Below are 17,894 nucleotides of genomic sequence, written 5' to 3'. Positions count from 1 at the left end.
GAGGCCAGCCTGGTCTACAAAGTGAGTTCCAGGACAGCCAGGGCTATACAGAGAAACCCTGTCTCAAAACAAAACAAAACAAAAACAAAAACAAAAACAAAACAAAACAAAAAAAGGATATCTGCAGGGAGAATGCTTCTAAAGAGAAGGAACATAAAGCTCTCATTAGAAGGGGTTGCCTTCCTCTGCTTCAGTACTGTGAGTGTGATCACTCACTAGCTATAGGATTTGGCTCCTTAAGCCATGGGTGGAGGAGCAGGGATGTCTGCCCCACTGACTCAGACAGCATGCTGGCTTCTTTTGTGTTTGAAACACTGTCTATACTCACTTTAAACTTCTGATCCTCTTACCTCAGACTCATACAGGCTGGGATTACAGGAATGCCCCAGCAGGCTACATTCTAATCTTTGTGTTTTGTTTTTGTTTTTGAGACAGGGCCTCACTATGTAGACCAAGCTGGCCTTGAACTCACAGAGATCCACCAGCCTCTGCCTCCTGCATGCTGGGATCAAAGGCATATGCCACCACACCTGGTCTCCAACCTTAAGTCTCTGTTCTTGCAGTGACACAGAACTAAGTCTTCATGGTGACATCATCTCTGGACTTTTCTCCTACTGCTTTTACACTCAATGCCATTATCTTTATTCAATTTCAACTTAACATTTGCATTCAAAATTGTGTGTTTTTCCACTGACCGTCAGGACTGCATAACTTTACTAAGCAGTTTGCAAGTGCCGCTGCCTGCCAGTTACTTCAGATGGCCATAGAGGCGGCCTTCCCATCCACCAGGGCTGAATCACCAGGAGAGCTCCTGCCTCTCCGGGCCTAATAATTCACCAGCCAAGTTACTTTGCAAATTGGACTGGGAAGCGTAGGCTATAATGCTTCCGTTTCCTTTCCTTCCCTTCTGGCGATTTAGATGTGGGTTCTCTAATAACGGCTGTTTTTGCTTTCTTCCAACATAATATGTGCTTGTTACATGAAGTTCAAACTCTCATAGACTTATATAACACAAAAAGTAGGATTTCCCTCCAGAGAAAGGCTCTCTTGACAGTTAGATGAACTGTGTGTCTTGGAGATGCTCCCCTCTTTTTGAATCTAAGGTTCTGTCTCATTTCCAGCAGTCTTGTATATCCCATGTCATTATAATCACATCAGAGGTTAATTAGTGTTCTCCACTCTTGGTATTGGCATCTACAAAGCATATTCCAAGTTGATGACACGGGCACAAATGAGCTACTAAGGGAGTGTAATGGGACCCCCAGGGGATGTTAGGTGATCGGGCTCCACTCTCAAGATTGGAATTCATAATCTTAGGAGAGAGACCCAGAGAGTTCCTTCCCCCCTCCTCCATACACCATCAAGAGTGAAGCAAGAAGGTGCCATCTTCGCAGAGACTAAACCCTCCTTACCAGACTCCAAATGTGTTACCCTCGGTGTCGGACTTACCACAGTCTAGAACTGTAAGAAATGAGTTTCTGGTGTTTTTCAAGCTGCCTAATTTCTAGCAGTTTCTCATAGCTGTCTGAACAGACCTAGCCAGGCAAATAGGGCAGAGTCTAAGAGAGACCCAGTCCAGGCATCCAGTCATCCCCCAGCACTGGGGTCAAGAGGACAGTAACATTCCCCAAGTGGTGAGTGGTAACATGCTCAGAGTTCTAGCAACTGGGGAAGCTGTCTCGAGCCTTGTCGTCTGGGATTTTCAGTGGCGTTGGCCGCATAGGCAAGGGTAAGCCCCTGAGTAGCTAGTCACCAGTCTCCAGGCCCCTCTGAAGTCAAGCTGATATTGAGTGTCCCAAGCCACGCACCATCAATCACACTGTTTATACAGACAAGTTGGCATGATCAGGTATGCGGCCATGATGCCCAAAGTGGGACGCGCTCCACGGAAGCCAGGATTAGCTTCTAGGGTGGCTGGGGGGCAGGCGGGATTCTGGTAGCGTCAACAGATTCTTCTTGAGAAAAGTCTCATTTCCACTGTTTGTTGTCCTTGCATGTCGTGTCCTGACATGTCAGTTGGCTTTTTTTTTTTTTTTTCTAGGAAGAATCAGGTAGTGAATATTTGAAGGCTCATAAGCTAGAACACACTTTGTGGCTTACATATTCACCATCACACATGCCACCAAGTCCAGATGTTGAGGCCTTAACTCCCCGTGTAATCCTATCAGGATGTAGTTTTGTGGGGACATGGTTAAGTCATGGGGACCAAACACTCATATTTGGGATTTGTAGCTTGATGAAAGAGGCCTCAGAGGGCTGACTTATCCCTCCCAGTGTGTGAGTACCCAGTAAGAAGATGCCATCTCTGCTGGCCTGTGGCAGCACAAGCCTTTAGTCCCAGCACTTGGGGGACAGAGGCAGGCAGATCTCTTTGAGTTCAAGGCCAGCCTACAAAGTGAGTTCCAGGATAGCTAGGAAAACCCTGTCTTGAAAAACAAAAACAAAAACAAAAAAGCCAACTGAAAGACTATGCTATGCCTTGATCTTATCCTGCCCAGTCTTCAGAACCACGAGAAACAGATTTCTGTTATTTACAAGCCACCTGGGTTATGGCTCTTCCATAGCAACCTAAACAAAGATCTCAACCCTGTCTTACAGCACAAAGTCATCATTATGTAAGCAAATGGGGTTGGCTGTGTTTCAATAAAACTTTATTTATAAAAATAGGTGGCAGGGTGTACTTGTCTAAGAAGCTTTATGTCATCAATTCCTACTGTATATACTTTCCTTGTATGTATTTATCTGTATCTGGTTTTGTAGGTGGTGCTGTGGGACACGTTCTTAGAGCAGATGTGATGGGTTACAAGTTGCTTTTTATTTTGAACCAACTCCAGAAGTTGAACCAACTCAGTCTTCATTACATGAGAGTGTTTAAATTTTTCCTTGCCTCTCACTCTTTCTCCTTCTCTTTCTGTCTCTCTGCCTGTCTCTTTGTCACTGTCTCTCCTTTTTCTCTCTGTCTCTCTGTGTCTCTCTCTGTAGTGTGTGTGTGTGTGTGCATGTGCGCACGTGCACGAACACATATTCCTTTGTATATATGTGTACATATGCATGGTAAGGCCAAAAGTCAAGGCTGAGTGTCTTCCTCAATCTCTCTTCACCTTATTTTTTAAGATAGGATTTCTCTCTGAGCCTGGAGCTACACAGTTTGGTTAAGCTGGGACCAGGGAACAACCAGGAACGGTGTATGTAGATGCCGTGGATCTAAACTCTGGTCCTCGTGCTTATATAGATAAACACGTGATTGACTGAGTTTTCTCCTCAGTCCAAGATTTCCCCCCTTAAAACCTCTTTCTCCAGGATACAGGACCTGTGCTCAATTGAGGGACGATTCTGTGTGTGATCACTTTTTCCTTTGGAGTTCCTGAAATGGGGACTCAGCCTATAGCTTAGTCTGGCTTGGCACACAATTTCTCCTGCTTCAACCTCTTATATGCTTGGACTGTAGGCATGAGCCTTGGTAGCCTGTCATGTCTGGTAAGATCAAGCCTTATATGTTCCTTACTACACATGTTCCAAAAGGTCTTGACTTATCTACACATTTTTTTTTTTTTTTTGGTGCAACACCTTACCAATTTTCTTACTAAGCCAAGATCCCATTGCAAGTGTTGCCTACTGTCATAATGGACATTCATGTAATGAGGTCTGTCTATGGACCCCAAGCTCATTACCAGCTGCGTAGAAAGTATACGTGTTTCGGTGTCCCCCAGAGCTGACAGGCACCAGACATCCTTGAGGAAGCACTGCGTTTCTCCTGCCCGGTTTCAATAGGTATTTTGGTTTTCAGATGTTGGATGGCACTCTTGATTTTGTGTTTACACTTTTCCTCTCCCAACCCCCTTGTTTATCACTTGGACTTCTCTATGTGAACCCCACAAGGGAGATGGAGGCTCACTACTAGCACACACGCTTGTTTGGGGCTCTAGATTTGAGGTGGTTTGTTTGATAATCCGTACCCCTTCCGGGATCTAGCCTGCTGCTGCTGGGCTCATGTTGGGCGAATCTGTGATATTTCCCATTCTTTATCCTTTCATTTATAGCACAGGCACAGCCTGCTTCCCCATTAGTGAAACAGCACACTTAAACTATCTACACACAGATAAAGAATGAGGCTGAACTTGGCCAGGAAGATAAACCAGCCCAACCATCTCATTAGGTTTCAAAGACACTAACTAATTAAGCTTGCATTGGAGTTAACAAAGAATGTCACAGATGTGACAAGGCGTGAAAGAAACTACCCTGCCTGCACTGTGAGAAAAAGAAGAAGTGTTTTTTTAAATAAGGTTAATGGACAGAAATTTAGGATCAGAACAAAAATACATCATTACCACTGTGTGCTGGGAGCCCTACACACATCATTCCATTACCATCATGTATTAACTTTCAAGACAAAGTGAGAATCGTCTCGACTAAATGAGGAAAGAGAGGCATAAGAGAGTTTACCTTATGCCATAGGTACTTTTCCTGTTTGCTGTGATAAGATGACCTGACGAGAGCTGGAGAGATGGCTCAGAAGTTAAGAGCACTGACTGCTCTTCCGAAGGTTCTGAGTTCAAATCCCAACAATCACATGGTGGTTCACAGCCATCCGTAATGAGATCTGATGCCCTCTTCTGGTGTGTCTGAAGGCAACTACAGTATACTTACATATAACAATAAATAAATCTTTGGTCTGGAGAGAGCGGGACCAGTGAGAAGAAAAAATAAATAATAAAAGATAAAAGTAAAAGATGACTTGACAAAAGCAACCTTAAAAAAAAAAAAAAGAGGAGAGAGAATTTATTTTGGCTGACAATTCTGGTACAGTCCATCATGGTACGAAGTCAAGATAGAAGGAGTTTGAGGGAGCTGATTACATTGGGTACTGACCAAGAAACAGTAATCAATATGTTCAGCAGATTTTTTCCTTTTTCATATAGTTCAAGACCTAAGCCTTGGGAATGGTACCACCCACAGTGGGCAGGTCTTCCCACTTCAGTTAATCTAAACAAGATAATTCTCCATAGGCATGTTCAGGAGCCAGTCTCTCAAGGTGATCCTAGAGTCTTCAGAGTTGACAGCTGAGATTAATAATCACCCTTGCTAGTTCAGAGTCCCAAGATTCACCTCAGAATGTCTATCCTCTTAGTTCAACTCTAGTTACTCTCATTTGTGTTAGATTAACTGCCTACAAGACTATTGGCCATGTCAAGAGACATTTGTGGTTGTCACTTCTTGAGGGATGCTGCTACCAACATCTAGTAGGTAAATGGCAGAAATACCGCTAATCACATCACCAGACAAGTCTCTGTAGTATTTTTCAGACCATGGTGTCAACAATATTACTGTCGATAGACTCTTGTTTGACCCTGGAGATATGGGTCAGTAGGTAAGAGTGCTTGCTATGTATGCAAGCATGAGGATTGGAAAAGCTGAGCATGGCTGAGTGCGCATGCCTGCAACCCAAGAGCTTTGGGAGAACAGAGACAGGAAGATCACTTAGCTTGCTAGCCATCAGTCTAGCTCCAGGTTCACTGAGAGACCATTCACATGGAAACAGGAGAGAGTATGACAGAGCAGGGCTGTCTCACCAGAACTGTCCATTCACAGAGCTCTGTAGGCAATGTGTAAGTCAGTGAGATGTAACTTTATACTCGCATATTGTGGGTGACACATTTCAAAGATGAAACATTCAGTGCAAGAGTTGGTAAATGGGAATGTCTGACTTGGAAAGGGACAGCAATTCTTGGGAGCCTCAGCTGTGCTTAGGAAACTGTCCCCATAAGAAGAAGCAACGTCCCCAAAGCAACAACCCCATGTTTGCCGCTGAGTAACTAGTGTGTGAACTAATGACCTCTGTCTTAAACCTGCCTCCCATCCCATGTCCCCGACTCCTCACTTCTTCCCTGCCTGCCCTCACCCCTCTGGCTTTCTAGTGTTCGGCCACAACATGAAAAGCAGCAATGACTTCATCGGGAGGATCGTCATCGGCCAGTATTCCTCCGGCCCCTCAGAATCCAACCACTGGCGGAGAATGCTCAACACTCACCGCACTGCTGTGGAACAGTGGCACAGCCTGAGGTCCCGGGCTGAGTGTGACCGTGTGTCTCCTGCCTCCCTGGAAGTGACCTGATCGCCATAAGGAAGGCAACCTTCATTTGTTAAAAAAGAGGGGAAAAAAAGTGTCACGTAAATATTCAACCCACACCTACGTATACTTTCACACATGTGCACGTGCATACACAACGCCCTCTCAGTACTGAGAGCGAGCTGACAGTTGATCATGAAATAGCCACCCTCATTGAGGGAAGCTTGTGAGATTTCCAGAAACTCCATTCATGCATAAATCACAAGTTGGGTAGGCTCTGCTGTGGGACTTATTAGCAGTGCCTACTCTTATCCACACCCAATGTCCCAAGATGTACTTTCAACCCTCAGGCCAGAGAAAGGAGGCCTTCCTAGGAAGAGCCTGACTCAGTTTACCAAGAGTTCAACTGATACATGGCCGAGGGAGGGGGGCTTGGTTCCCCACCTCAAAACCACATCTTCCAGGAAGCTTCTGAACAGGCCGCTGTTTCCTGGGGTCTCCACACATGATCCCTTTTTCCAGAGGTGTAAGTATTTTTATTTTCTCCTTAGCAAATATGGTAAATAGCCTAGACTCTTTGGAGAGACTGAAGGGTGACAAAAGACAGTAAGCCCGTGTCAGGAACCCAGGGTCACCTGCTTTGTCCTTGTGTTAGCTTATTTCTGGGACTCCCTGTGGGTGTGTGTGCATATGTTATTGTGAGTGTGATCTCACGGGTGAGTACATGTGTGCCCACTCATCCCGTTAGACAGCAAGGTGGTGGCCAGGGCCTCCATCGATGAAGCTCTCTTACCTCTGCCTCTTATCCAATGCAAGCTTACCCCATGTCCTCTCACGCATCAGAGACCCCACCTGAGGTAGCGATAGTTCACGTGTGCCCATAAATAGGGTTATGATAGAGCAAAGGTAACATGTCTGACTGAATCATGGTGGTTATGACCCATCAGGGGTCTGGCATGGGAATGAAAATGGTGCCACATCCCTCCACCATGACCTCTCCCCTCCAATGATCCTTCTGTGTTTGTGTGTGCACCACAGTCATGTCTCATGTGCTAAGTAAGGCTTTAGTATAGTTCGAAAATATTCTTCCCTCATGGGATGCTTCTGTATCTTTCTCCACAGCGTGTTGTCCTCTGTGACAGGGAGTTATCTGTTGTTGAAATAAAAGATTATTTATTTGTGGCATTCTTTGGAGTTATCTGTTTTGTTCATGACAGAAGATGGGAAGGTGTTTGGCTGCTAGCATGCATAGTGAGGCAATCCAGTCAGAGATGAGGGTGGCTTAGTGATGTGTTTGCTATTGGATATCCAGTACCCATGCAAAAAGACAGGCACAACGTAAGTCTCTGTAATCCTAGTGTAGAGTGTGGTATGTGCATGCATGTGCATGCGCATGTGTGTATATGTATGTGCATGTGTGTGTGTGTGTTCTGTGACAAGACTTTTCTTGGAGAAATCCAACACACACGTCTTATTTACCCCAGATAAGGAGCCCACAACAGACTAAAGTACAGATACTACCAAAGTCTAATTTGGCAAACCAGTGAATATAATTGGGGAAGCAATAGTACCTGTGAAGAGTTACTTACAGAAACAGAAGTGATTCAAGGACAGCTGTATCACAAAGCCTACCCTAGCATAGGTGACATCCCACAGAAGCCGGGAACCAGAAGCCCACGGTACGGCCTGATGGCAGCACGGCGGATCAGAGGGCGTCTCTTGTGCATGACTGAGTTGGCCTCCTCCAGGCAGCTGCAGTGGTCTCTGCTTCCTCCAGGCAGCTGGTCTGGTCTTGTCGTCGTCTTTACAGTTTGGCCTGTCTGGCTCTTAAGAGGGAGAGGGTCCGGTGAGTCTGGTCAGTTTCAGGGATGAACTTCCAGGGAGGATGGAATGTGTCGATCTGGGAGAAAACTGCCGTCTGTCTGTCTGTCTGTCTCTCTCTCTCTCTCTCTGTGTGTGTGTGTGTGTGTGTGTGTGTGTGTGTGTGTGTGTGTATGTGTGTGTGTTTGTGTGATCAAGTGAATCCCTAGGACTCACTGGCCAGTCTAATCACTTAGTCCTGAAATCTTTGAAAGACTATTTCAAAACATAAAGTGGAAAGTTATTGACTAAGATACTCACTGTTGACCTTTTACCACACACACACACACACACACACACACACACACACATACACACACACACACATTCAAAACTACCGAGAACAGTGATGTTTCTATTGATAACAGATTTTTATGCAATAAGATTTAACTCAGACCCGATTAGGACGGCTCAACTCTGCTCCATGTACCTAGGACCTAAGCTTTTGGAATCCTTAAGGGTTAGGGCATGGAACTGTCTAAAGACTTATGTCCTCCCATGTTTAACATTTGGTACTGGCTGATAGCTGAGGACCTTTTCACTGTCCGTGGAGGCCTCAACACAGGCTGCCTCCTCAGGGAGCTAGCTTGGGCTTTCTCATAGCATGGTAGGAGATGTAACAGTTTGCATATGAAATGTTCCCACAGGCTAATGCTTTGAGTGCTTGGTTCCAAGCTAACCATGCTGCACACTCCTGCCACAGTAGTGTTCTACCCAAGGGCTGGGCCAAGCTCCATAGACAGAGAATCCTCTGGAACCATGAGATAAAATAAGTCCTCCCTTAAGCCACTTTTGTCAGAGTGTTTTATCACAGCAGTAGGAAAAGAGATATTACACAGGGGATATGGCAGAAATGATTCTCTATGGCTTCTGAGGACAAGGCAGAAGAAGGACATGTTTGCTGGTGTGGTGTCGCTCACCTTTAATCCCAGCACTCAAGAAGCAGAGGCAGGCAGATCTCTGAGTTCAAGGCCAGCCTCGTCTACAGAGTTCCAGGAGAGTAAGGGCTATACAGAGAAACTCTGTCTCAAAGATGGAGGAGAAGGAGGAAAAGGAGAAAGAAGAGGAGGAAGAGGAGGAAGAGAAGAGGAGGAAGAGAAGAGGAGGAGGAGGACATGGAAGTTTAAAGCATCACATAGCAACAGCAGTCAGGAAACAGACAGCATATACATACAGCTGCTTAGCTAGCTTTTCCACTGTATGCAGCCTGAGACCCAAGGCCAGGAAACGGTGCCACTCATTGTGGGCAGGTCCTTCTCACCTCAGTTAACCTAATCAAGGTAATCCCTCTCAGGCATGCCCCGTTCCAGGGCTCCGATCTCAGGTGGTTATAGCTATTAAGCAGTTGACATTCCAAACGAACCATCATACCTTGATTGGGAACAGTCATAATCACCTACTCTGATTAAGGGGTGGAGACATGGAGAATATCAAGAAAGAAGGAACCGATTGTGTGAAGAGCTCGTAAGGTATGTGGTATGCAGGGCAACCATTTTGAGAGCACATTTAACACAGTGGGCTAATCAGACTGTACTAATCATGCTGGATATCATTGATACAAGGTGTGGTCCGGGGAGGAAGAACAGCTGAACTACACTACCAATTTGAGGACCAAGAGGCAACCCCACATGAAAGGAATGGTGTTCATATTCAACCACAGTCGATGGCTGTGGTTGTCAGCAACAGAAGTTCCAGTCTCAGACATAGCTGGATCTCAGTGTTCAGATGAGGTCCATTGAGGCTGTGTCTCTCACTCCGTCTCTTGGAGAGTCTCTCCCCTGCTTAAGACGTCTCTTGGTGACTACCAATAGTCCTAACACATTCTCTGTACTGAACCCACAGCCTCATGCCTGCCAGGCAACAATTTGGATTCTACATACATAAATTTCTACTTCCTGATTTTCCAAGGGTGAAATGACATCTCCTTCCCACCCTCCCGACAGCAGGACTTCTGTTTATATTTAACTACAGTAATAAAAACTACCACTTACCGGGGCTTACCACCTGCCAAAGACCATGATAAACCCAGGCGCTATTTAATCCTCACAGCAACCTTTTGAAATAGGATGTTATGATCCCTCTCCCCACTTTAGATGTGGAAACGACACTCTGAACATCAAGTGCCCTGCATCATGTTACAGAGGAACATGGAGTATGGGCTGCATGTGCACCTGATTTAAGCAGCACACTGCAGTCAGTTATTCCACGTCTGTTGTCCTCCATGAAACTTCCCATTTGTCTCAGACCAGATTCATGGCTCAGCTTTTTATCAGCCATGCCCTGCTCAGAGCTTGGCCCAGATAGGCACTACACAGACTAAGAAGGTCTTGTCTCTCTTGGTCGCAGTATTTGCCTGAGTTCCATTTCTGTTGCTGTGATAAAATGCCCTTAGAAAAGCAATACAAGGGAGAAAGGTATTTGGGGCTTTTGTTTTGTTTTGTTTGTTTGTCTTGTAGTTCAGGGACAGTTGTGGTGGAGAAGTCAAGGCAAGCAGAGTTTGAGGGGGTTGCTCACGTCACATCCACAGTTAAAAAGCAGAGAGCAGTGTGTGCACACTAGTGTCTGCTCACTGTCTGCTTTATACAGCCCAAGATGCCCCACCCAGGGAATGGTCCTGGCCACATTTTAGAGGGGTTTCCCACATCAATCTAATCTCCTACAAGTATGCCCAGAGGTCTACCTTCCAGGTGATTCTAGATCCTGTCAAGTTGACAGCTACCATCTTCCTGCCTGGGGCTGAACAGATCAAAAGTGTAAACATGAGAGAAGACAGGTGGGTGATGGGCATAGCAGCCAGAGACAGGATGCACAATGATCAGACTTATGGACTCTAGCACCAAAGAAATCACAGCCCAAATCCTGGGCCCACGGTTCCCCGGCTGCACTCAGACACGAACCAGGCAGCTCCTCCAAGCTTCTGTTTTCCTGCTATCTTAGTTAGGGTCCCCCCAAAAGCAGATTCAAGGAGGGAACTTGGAAGCAGATGATCCAGTTGGGATACAGCCCCAAGAAATGTAACTTGAAGAAAAAGGACTAAGACAGATAAAGGCTGCCCATGTTAGCAATAGGGACATCAAGAGCTCAGAATTGTTCTGTGGAAGATTAAAAGTACTGAGCCTTCTCCACAGGGTGGTTCCTGAGAGCATCCAGTGTTTGATACTGAAGGGCTGTGCTGTGGGGGGGGGGGGGCAAGCTCCTGCATCAGCAGAGACACTCCTGGCCAGAGAGAGACATGCATGAACTTGATAGGATGACCTGTGTGTATGCACAGCTTGGCCCAATGTCACCACTGAGGAGTGCAGCTGGATTACATAGATGAGATCAAGTAGTCCGAGCCTTCGCTGGCCTCCTCAAAAATAACAAGAAGCTAACAGTGTGAAGTACCAAATGTCTCCCCACAGGAACCTACAGCAGTGACAGTGCTAGTCTGTCAAAGACTAACAGAGCAAGTGGTGATGCTGAAAGGCCATCCCAGCGTACCACGTAAGCCTGATGACACCCAGGTTCCATCTTGGAACCCACATGAATAGCCAGATGTGGCGGTACCTATCTACAGACCCACCACTCTTAAGACTCTCTGCTGGGAGCTCACAAAGCACAGTAGCAGAAGCCAGAGAGACCCAGCCTCAGGAAACAAGGGAGAGGGAGAGAACTGACTCCTCAGAAATTGCCTGGCCTCCACATGCATGTGGTAGCACACATGTGCCTCTACTCCCACGCACAAAGTAAATAAATAATAAATACTTTTCTCAAGTTGCATCTGCATCTCAGTCACTGTTCTGTTGCTGGGAAGAGACACCATGACCAAGGCAACTCTTATAAGGAAAGCGTTGAATTGAGGGTTTGCTTACAGTTTTAGAGATGTAGTCCATCATTGTCACGGCGGGAAGCATGGTGGTATGGAGGCAGATGTTAGAGCAGTAGCTGAGACCTACATCCTGATCCACAGACAGAGGGGGTGGGGCTTTGAACTTGGCATGGGCTTTTGAAAGCTGAAAACCCACCCCTAGTGACACACTTTCTCCAATAAGACTATACTTCTTAGCCCTTCTAATCCTTTCAAACAGTGCCACTCCCTAAGCCTGCAAATATATGAGCCTATGGGGCCATTCTTATGCAGACCACACAGTCTGTATTAGGTACGCACAGATTTCTCATCATCGTCCCCCAAATGATGCATGGCCAGAGCACTGTGAGAGAATGAGTGTGAGATGAATGCAGTGTAAGATGAATGCAGTCTTCAGAGGGCATGCTCTATGTAACATGCTAGGGTTAGGGTTAGTTCTATGTAAACACTGCATCATCTTATTATGTAAGGCGCTTGAGTATCCATGGTTTTCAGTATCTCTGGGTGTCCTTGAACTAGTCCCTCTCAGACACCTGTAATCCAGAGTAGGTGTGGCCAATGGTCCCTCTGGTCTGTTTTGTCTGACAATTAGTAACTACTCCAAGGGATAGATGTAAGGACATGTTGGAATCGAGCCGGCAAAGTTCTCACTTGAGTCTTGGCACAGCACCCAGTGGCTATTATTACCTGGCATGCATCAGACAGCTTTTGCTGGGGACAAGTAGGAACACTGGCAGCTCAGATCAGAGCCATCCACATCTCCAGGAATAGAGTTTGTCAGGAGACAGAGAGATGTGTTGAAAGGTGAAAGGAGGACTGTGTTTCTATAGAAACCAGAGCCCAAGGTGCCCTGCTTTGGACTACCCATTGTTTTAATTAGCATCCTCCTCCTCCTCAGGTAGGAGGTGGGAAAAGAGATGCCTGGGCCACTTCACCACTCTGTGGTGTGGGGACCCAAGTTAAAAGAATAAAGGTGGGTGGAGAACAGAGATGGGAGTTTTGAAGATACTTTCGTTCCCCAGGACCTCTTGAGTCTGCTCACCTCTTGGAGAAAGTATTCCTCTCTCCCTCCTCTGCTGCAACTCTGGGCTCAGACCAACATCAGAACATCTCGGGATTTTGACCACACCCCTCAGACTTGACACAAACTATACCCTGCCTATACTGAAGGTATAGGTCCATCTAGGGCACTAAGACCAACCAGCCATTTGAGGCACTGGATCTTTGTTCCTATCAAACCAAAAATAACTGCAAGGAAGGAGCATCTCTTTCCTGTCTGAGTATCCTTGTTGTCCACTGCAGATGGGAGAACTGCCCTTCATTGTGTCCAGAATTCCAGTAGAAATAACTTAGAGGGGTTGTTAGGTAAAAAACTCGAACAGTTTGCCCCTAGAAAAAAATGCAATTTTTTTCAAAGTTTCAATGTGGCTAACCTTTGGAGAGTGTATTAGCTTTCCATCACTGTAACACAATGCCTGAGGGGGAAAGTATGAAAGATCAAAGCAGGCCAAGGTTTTGATGTCTGCTGAGGGCAGTGTGCGGAGTCACATCTTGGTGAGGGCATTGAAACCAGGAAGCAGAGTCAGAGAGAGGGTGCTGGCTTGCTGATCTCATAGCCCTCAAGGGATCACACATGAATGACCTTAACCTCTTCCAAGGAAAATGGCCCCAGTGACTTCCCATCAGGAAGCTCTTGAAAGCTCAACCACTTCCCAATACTGCCAGATTCATCACAAGGACCATTGGAGAACATTCAAGTCATATCTAGATGACACCAGCTCCTTTAGTTTCAAACTTTAGGTCATCTTATCCAAGAGTATTTAAGGTTCTGGATTATGGGTGCTTCTTACTAGCCAAATATTTTCTAAGTACTTGTACGGAAGAGGTATCAGTTTGATCATATTGTGTAGGCAGGAAAGCTGAGGCTTGGAGAAGCTCATGTTTTCTTGGTTAAGCTTGGGAACCAGCACGCCCCAGCAATCTTTCTGTCTCTGCCTCCCTTGGAACTGCACTTACAAAAATATCTGAGATGTCCAGCTTGTTACCTCGGTGCTATGATCCAAATTCTGATCCTAATAATTGCATACCAAGTGCTCTTAACCTATGAACCATTTCTCCAGCCTCATAAATGACACTTTTAGAAGCTACGAGATTATGAGGGAGATATAATGGATGAGTGGATGGATAGATGGATGAATGGATGGATGGATGGATGGATGGATAGATGGTAGATGGAAGGATGGATGGGTAGATGATGGTTTTAGTTAGGGTTTTATTGTTGTGGACAGATACCATAGTCAAGGCAACTCTTATAAGGACAACATTTAATTGGGGCTGGCTTACAGGTTCAGAGGGTCAGTCCATTATCATCAATTAGGGAGCATGGTAGTATCCAGGCAGATGTGGTACAGGAGGAGCTGGGAGTTCTACTTCTTCATCTGAAGGCTGAATATGGCTTCCAGGCAGCTAGAATGAAGGTCTTAAAGCCCACATCTACAGTGACACACCTACTCCAACAAGTCCACACCTTCTAATACTGCTACTCACTGGGCCAAGCATATACAAACTGTCACCATGATAATCAGTAGATGTTTTCGGCAGATCTTCACTGACTTGACCAGCCTCTCATAAACACATATATAGGGAAGACAGAATATTATTCAGTAAATGACATTTTAAGAAACTAGAAAATAGGGCCAGGCATGGTGGCGTATGCCTTTAATCCTAGCACTTGGGAGGCAGAGGCAGGTGGATTTCAGAGTTCCAGGCCACCCTGGTCTACAGAGTGAGTTCCAGGATAGCCAGGGCTATACAGAGAAACCCTGTCTCAAAAAAAAAAAAAAAAAAAAGAAAAGAAAGAAAGAAAGAAAGAAAGAAAGAAACAAACAAACAAACTAGAAAATACACACACACACACACACACACACACAGAGAGAGAGAGAGAGAGAGAGAGAGAGAGAGAAATACATATTACTACATGTATAAGAGATCCTTACAATCTTCAATTAACAGCAAACGTAATACTTGTTAAGAGAAAGAAAACCATCCATTTTCTGTCTGTAAAACTGAACACAGAACAGGAGTTGGCAAACCACAGCCCCTGGGCCATGCCCAACCCATTGCCTGCTTTTATAAATAAAGTTTTATTGAAACACTTCCAGACCTATTCCTGGATCTTTGGTAAAATTCAACAGTGATAGATTAGCAAAGTCTGCAAAGCCTAAAAAACATACTCTTTCTTTACAGAAAAGTTTTATACCCCTGTCTAGAGCTATATTCTATAAACTTTAATGAACACACTAGCCACTAGAGAACAGTAAACCAAGGGAAGTTTCTGAGTCAGTAGTTCCTGGCAGGCCCTGAGACTGCAATTCTGATACATTTCCACAGGCCACTCCTGCATTTGAGCAAAGACACATTCAGAGAGGGAATAGAACTAATGGACAACAGCACTCAGACACCATACTGCAGGACAGATGACTATAGCTGGGGACTCAGTGATATCTGTCTGTCTGTCTATCATCTATCATCTATAAACTATCTACCTGCCGTCTATCCTCTTTTCACAAGAACTTCCAGGGCACTCTTTTGGGCTTCCTGTCATATTCATACTCAAAAGGACATTGGTATGCTGGAATGTTTGTCTCCACCAAAATTCATATTGAATTTTGTCAATGTAAGGTGTTTTGGTCTCATAAAGAGAGGATTAAGGTGTTTATCTCAGGAATTTATCTCTTCTTCTGCTCTCTCTCTCTCTCTCCTCCCTTTTCTCCCCTTCCTTCCTCCCACATGTGATGCTATAGCAAGAAGATAGAGACACCCTGATAATAATTTTACAACATTGAAACTGAAAACAAATCATCTCTTTTCATGTAAATGATCCAGTCTTAAGTGTTTTGTTATAGCAGCAAACATAGATGAAAGCAGATGTTTCATCTATGTTTGGCTTCCTGGTAGCCCCAAGAACACAACAGCAGGGGCCTCCATATTTCTTCTCCTTGGATAACAGCACAAAAGGGAAAATGCTACTTTATGTTTTGTTATAATAGTTACTTTCGCTCATTGCTGTGACAAAACACCCAATGAAGAAATTCAAGGAAGGCGGGATTTGTTTGGGTTCATAGGTTTGAGGGTACAATCCATCATGGTAGGGAACACACACAGTGGAGAGAATAGCTCCAGCTGTGAGGGAAGGTGGGTGGGGCAACTGGTCATATTGTATCCCCAGACAGGAGGTAAAGGGAGATGAATACTGATGTCAGACTGGCTTCTTCCTTTTCTCATCTGTTCAGTCTGGGATCCCAATCCACTGGATGGTGCTGCCCACATTCAGGGTGGATTATCCCTCTTCAGGTAAACATCCCTGGAAGTTCATAGATATACTCTGAAGTGTCTTCTAAGTGATTCCAAATCCAGTCAAGTCAATGATGAAGACTGATATTCACACATTACCATTCATGCTCACAGTAATGCCAGCACTCTTATAAGCATGCACTAAGTGCCTCACCACTTTTAAATAAACATACATGCTTTATCAGCTGCCTTAATACAATAGTCTTGAGACAACTGGTATACCCCAGACTTGCTGTAGGCTAGAGTTGGGCCTAAGTTGAGCCTGTATGCTGAGTCATGCTTTGGCAGACTTCAGTGCCAATACCAGTGGGGCAAAGCATGCTGTGTGGGTGGGAGATAAGTTGTTCCTCACAAGCATGGCAGTGGGGGGTGGGGAGAGTGACTAGGAAACCAAACTGACACATTCCCATCTTACTCATGAATGCCAGTTACGTGAAGTGTCAGAGCACCTCGCTGAGCATTTCAGGGGAGGATAAGGGCCCAACAAGAAGGAGAGGATGCAGCCAGTGCCAGGGAAAGTCTTTCATGAGATCAATCGCAATAATAGCACCACATGCTGTTATTTAGTGAGCATCTTCTACTGGGCAGCATCCATGCTAAACAGAATAAATACCTGGCTGTGGTGGTACACACCTGTCATCCCTGCTCTGGGGAAGCTAAAGCAGAAGAATCCTGACTTTCAGGCAAGGCAGGGGCTATATAGTTGGAGCTTGCTTCAAGATCTTTCTCCAAGGAAAAAAACAGTATAAGCAAAGGGAAGAATTTCACTTAATCTCTTGGAGGTATATGCTATTTATCATTCATGAGATAGAGGGAGAAACTTAGACTCAGCCAGACAATGTGGCTTGCCCAAGAACACACAAGGTAAAAAAGAGAACAATTCTTGTTTTCATCACTAGGAATTCTCAACCTGGGGAAACGGCTCCAGTTGGTAAAGGGCTTGCTATTCAAGCATAAGGAGCTGATTTTGAATCTCCACACTCATGTAAAAGGCTTGTACAGCCACATTTATCAGTAATTCCAGAGCTGAGGAGAGGGAAAAACCTTAACACTCACTGCCCAGCCAGTCTAGCAGGATCAGTGAGCTCCAGTTTCAGTGAGAGACCCTGTCTCCAGAAGCAAAATGGAGAGCCATGACGGAAGACATTCAACACTAACCTCGGGCTTCTGCATGCACACATGCACATGAATACACGTGTACACACACACACACACACACACACACACACACGGATAAGAAAGAATGTTCCTACACGCAGCAAAACCCCAATAGGAATGTCCAGTGGGCTTTAAGACATTTCAGAATGAGCAAATCACACAGTAGCACTAGGCACAAAGGATGACCACTGTGACATTTGTAACTCACTGTGTGACCTTCCTACTGGTGCCTCCTTTAACCCTAGAGGCAGCTCTAGAGATCCCAGTGGCCTTAAGGTCAGACTAGTGGACAGGACCTCAGTAAACCGTGCTAGAGCCCTGATTTGAGGGCCTGCCTCATCTCAGGACAGTGATTCTGCTGCAGAAGTGAGAGCCAAGGCTGGTCCCATTTACAGCAGGGGTCAGAGAACTGGCCTCAACGTAAAACCTCCTGATTTTTATATCCTGATTATCAGTGTGGTGTGTGTGTGTTTGTGTGTGTGTGTGTGTGTGTGTGAGTGTGTGTGTGAGTGTGAGTGTGAGTGAGTGTGTGTGTGTATGAGTGAGTGTGAGTGTGTGTGTGTATGAGTGAGTGTGTGTGTGTGTATGAGTGAGTGTGAGTGTGTGTGT

The 17,894-nt window shown here is 45.4% G+C and overlaps 1 protein-coding gene across 3 annotated transcripts in view; it reads left to right on the top strand.

The window, feature by feature from the left end:
• Syt17 (synaptotagmin 17) overlaps nucleotides 1–7,255 on the top strand; it is a 64,966-nt gene extending 57,711 nt beyond the window's left edge. For 2 of the 3 annotated variants that reach the window (XM_021207526.2, XM_021207518.2), the window contains exon 8: nucleotides 5,916–7,255. In XM_021207526.2, the coding sequence (XP_021063185.1) occupies nucleotides 5,916–6,112 (197 nt within the window). In that variant the 3' untranslated portion in view covers nucleotides 6,113–7,255. The remainder of the gene's footprint in view (nucleotides 1–5,915) is intronic. The other variant, XM_021207511.2, reaches the window with a different exon arrangement.
• Nucleotides 7,256–17,894: the final 10,639 nt, after the last annotated feature.

This window comes from Mus pahari, chromosome 1 (assembly GCF_900095145.1).
Source record: "Mus pahari chromosome 1, PAHARI_EIJ_v1.1, whole genome shotgun sequence".
NCBI lineage: Eukaryota > Metazoa > Chordata > Mammalia > Rodentia > Muridae > Mus > Mus pahari.
The sequence above is the reverse complement of the archived record's forward strand: the minus strand, read 5'-3'. Positions and strand labels throughout refer to the sequence as shown.